The 4,067-nt window shown below is 43.8% G+C and overlaps 1 protein-coding gene across 1 annotated transcript; it reads right to left on the bottom strand.

Moving 5' to 3' along the window:
• Positions 1 to 2,538: 2,538 nt before the first annotated feature.
• LOC115664320 (aspartic proteinase CDR1-like) lies at positions 2,539 to 3,864 on the bottom strand. Its single transcript, XM_030586261.2, has one exon. It carries the CDS (start codon positions 3,862 to 3,864, stop codon positions 2,539 to 2,541), a length of 1,326 nt encoding a protein of 441 aa, XP_030442121.2.
• Positions 3,865 to 4,067: the final 203 nt, after the last annotated feature.

The following is a 4,067-nucleotide window of genomic DNA, read 5'->3' as shown; positions in this document are numbered from 1 at the left end:
CGTGCGTTCGCTGGGTGCTTTGGCGAGCGCACATATCTATCTATATAGGAACGTTGCCATTATGTGCAGACGATGGAATCTCAAGGGTCGATGATTTATTGCCTTCATTGGTAACACAGATTCATCTGAATTCAGAGGTGGTCGGAGGAGAGATAAGTGCATGCATGCGTCGTAAAAGGACATTGTAATCCAAAACATTTCGAGAGAGGAAAAGAAAATGTTGAACTTACCATAATCGGACGCTACTCTTTTTTTTTGTTTTGGGTCGAAAATGCAACGCTTTCATGTGGATCGTTTAAGTGATAAAGTGATCTAATGCACAAACCCGAAATTCTCGTATAGCAAAATATCTAAAAGGGATTTAGAGGGATTGGAAACCCAGCACTGAGGAAGAGTCCGCGAAATTGAGCTTTAGCGACCCAATCCGCTGCATTATTTTGGGTTCTAGAGCAGTGGGATAAACATAAAAAAGGCATACAAGAAAGCGAGGTCCGACATTCTTTTATGAATACTTCCACGTCCCAAGGAGGTTGGTCTTCACACGTGATTGACTGAACTAAAGTAGAGTTGTCAGACTCCACTTCCACGGTTACTTCTCTCCCCATGTTCTCTCTTCTCCATTTTTTCATAAAGCGCACACCTTGAAGCAGTGCCAGGGCTTCCGCTTGAAGAGGCGATTGAGCCTGAATCAGACAAGCAAATCCTCCCATGAGCTTTCCTGAGGAGTCTCGGCATACACCAGCCACTGCAGGTTCACTAGCCTCAGTGTTGCGCTTTTTTGTTGCCTTTTTTTTTTTTTTTTTTAATGTTGCTAGGAATTTTGCGTACGCAACTTCTTTATGTCACTTTTTTTTGTGGTGGCCGATTCTTATCAAGTACAAAGTTTGAGTTCAGCTGCACTGCTCCTTGTTGGCCAAATTACAATTTGAAAGGAAGTTAATCTAGGTTGTTCTATCCTCCAACATCTTGTATAAAATATTCATTCAGTTAGTTATTGTATTAGCAATTCCTGATGACAGCAGCATCTTGTCCCTAGATCAGGTTTGAAGACTAAAACCAGTTCAGGATTACATGCCGCGATTCCCTTTACCACACTGATTATTCTGAGTGCTGTTTATTTAGAATATTCAGGTACTTATAGAACATCGAGTTTAGTTTCTAAGTCATAATTATTATGGTCCAGCCTGCATCAGTCCTTTAAATCTCCTTGAAACCGTGTCTTCGTCAAGTCTGATAGATTTTTGTTTGGCTCAGCATTCATACAACCCAGATGAGGAGTACAAAGAAGTTGAAGCGCAACTACCAAAGCACATTTAGAATCTTTTCTAAAAACTGAAAGAACATTCGATATTGGACCTGGGCAAGTCCTTAAAATGCTCAAGGAGAGATAGGGGAAGGAACTCCTCTTCGTATTCACTCTCTCCCGGGAAGAAAAGGTTAGGGAGGAAACTTAGGGGCTTGCGGGTGAGGAAGAAAAACTCCACGTCAGCTTTGACTGCTACCGTCAGTAAGCGGGTATAGTAGCCTCCCGCATTTAAGGTGATGCGGGGAGCTTTAGTTCCTGCTTGGTTGGCCCGTGCTTCGTACAGTATCTTATAACATGCCAATCAAGTTTTGAATTTTTTACGTTTTACCAAAGTTTTCATCTTTGTAACACACGGGTTTCATTCTTAATTAGTTTGACAAAAGAACCCTTTTTAAGACACGGTAGTCAAATCTAGGTTGTCTATGTGGAGTCCGTACACAATTCGTATGAATAGAACACTCCTCTTTCCTAGTTCAATAGCTAATTACTTCAGAATAGTGTGAATCGATTCCATTTTGCAAAGATGGCTTATCTTAAGCATAGGTGGATATTGAAATTAATAGGGCAAAAGTCATTAGAAATCTAAAACTATAATTCTTATACATTTACTCTAAGCTTTTTCTAATTGACACAAAAAATCTCAAACTTGTATATGTGTGACACATTTATCATCCGTCAAAGTTCCGTCGAGACCGCGAGCCACCTAAAAATCTGCATACATGGACTCCGAAGGCAAACGGCGTTGATATGTTTTGTGAAACAAAAATCTGTCCACGTGGCTTACGTGAAATAAAAATGACATTATTTTGTTTAAAAAATTATTTGACGAAACTTTTTTGACAGAGAGTAAAAGTGTCACATAGGTATAAGTTAAGAAAAAATTTAGGGTAAATGTGTTACAATGAACATAATTAGAGGTTTTTGACGTCACAAAAAACAATTTTGGGTAAATGTATAAGCATAGTTTGGAGTTTTTGTGATTTTTTGTCCCGAATTGATAAGGACTCATAATGCTTATGATCTAGAGAAAGGAAGAAAACAACGAAGCTATCTACTTACAAGAACGCGAGAATATTATTCAGTAACGACTGTAGTACATAGGATACGTCCCATACACTCCACATCAGGATTGATCTTCAGTATGTTCAAACGAAAGGGTTTTCTTTGCAAAGATGAACACAGCACTCAATCCTAAACCATATGAATTGAAAAGACGCACCCTACGAAAGAAATCAGTGCAAGGTGCAATCAACAGGCTTGAAGGACAACTTCATATTCTGAGTGTCGTATCCGATCAAGTAGTTCGTCTGCACCAAGTTGCCGTAGATAGTCATCTGGATCGGGGTTGGGATCACCATGAAGCATATGACGTTGTCGACAACTCGGACAAAGGAGTTCACTGAATTCAGCCTCACGTCCGCGCCCTTGAAATGGAACGTCACGGTAGGAATGCTGAGCCGGACATCTTTCTTGGCCTTGTAACAAAGGCTAGAGAAATGAGATGGGTCTCTGACGCGGGGCAATTTCACGGACTTCACCATGGCGGCTTCAATCTTGGTATAGAAATCTTGAGGCAGCAGCGTGAAGGTCGTGCCCGAGTCAATGATGATGTTTCCTTCTTCCCCGGAAGTGGAACTGTTGCCGGAGGTGAATTCTATCCTCGTCTTGCCGACACTTACCGCTTCTAGGGTCACGTAGTAGAAAGTCTTTGTGTCCTTCTGGATTAGAGGAGTCGAGATGACGCCGCTGCCGGTGACCACGGCATTGGCCCCGAAGTTCAATTTGCTAGAGATTCCGTGATCCGAGTAGGGCACCAAGCAATAGGAAAATTTCCCGCCAGTGGCTTTCCCCATTTGGGATATAAGTGAGGTGCTGCCACCCCCGAGCCCGATGATTCCGCTCAGGCGATCATCGAAGTTCCCGCTGTTGTGGTGTCCACACCCAAAGATCGTCTTGGGGAAGATCGCAGGCTGGCCCGAGGAGGACCCCATGGTCAAGGTCTCTGTGGCTAGGGTTCCCAAAGTGAATGTATTATCACCATAAGTGTAGGCATACCCGCAAACCCCAGCTCGTCCGTCGCAGAAGGTTTGGTCGATCACTCCGCACTGCGACGAGTGGCACGAGATGTCCTTGTACGTGGAGGACTTGCGAGGATCGAAAAGCGGGGCTGCTTGCTTAAAGCAATCCGTGCACGGCTTGCACTGCGTCCATATGAGGTCGCTCCCCGTGTCGGCGATCCCCACGATGGTCACGGGTGGGGTCCCGAGCGTGAGGTTCAGAAGGTACTCCCCATTGTTCGAGACGAGCACCGAGGAGGGCGTATCCGGTTTGGCAACAGAGTTCGGGTTGAGGCGGTCGACGCGGGAAATGGATCGGCGAAATGCATTGGCCATACGTTGGTACGGGGTGTCGGCCGGGTTGTAGTATGGGGACCTTGGCGAGTCCCGGTGGACCAGCTCCACTGTGAAGCCATCATCCGAAGCAGATTTACATAGAATTGAGGATGCAAGAATCAGAGTGAAGCAGAGAAGGAAATGGAATTTGAGAGGGGCTCCCATTGAGATTGGACCGTTCAAAAACTTATATTTTCTTAGGGTTTGATGGTGAGTGCCTATATGTATATGTATAGAGGATGGGCAAAGAAATGCTTGAGAGAGATTGTAATTATGTGCACACCATAAAAATTTCAAAGGTTGATGATTTATGGCCTTCATCAGTAGGCATTAAGATGGAGTATTCCACGTTTCTTGATATTAAATTT

The sequence above is a fragment of the Syzygium oleosum genome, unplaced genomic scaffold (genome assembly GCF_021117445.2).
Source record: "Syzygium oleosum isolate NSW1041296 unplaced genomic scaffold, Sole_v2.1 Sole_v2.14, whole genome shotgun sequence".
In the NCBI taxonomy this organism is placed as follows: Eukaryota; Viridiplantae; Streptophyta; class Magnoliopsida; order Myrtales; family Myrtaceae; genus Syzygium; species Syzygium oleosum.
This window is presented reverse-complemented; position numbering and strand designations above follow the sequence as displayed.

Bases quoted from the DNA above. Each gene is read 5' to 3' on its own strand.
- LOC115664320 (XM_030586261.2), bottom strand. From the start codon at position 3,864: ATGGGAGCCCCTCTCAAATTCCATTTCCTTCTCTGCTTCACTCTGATT.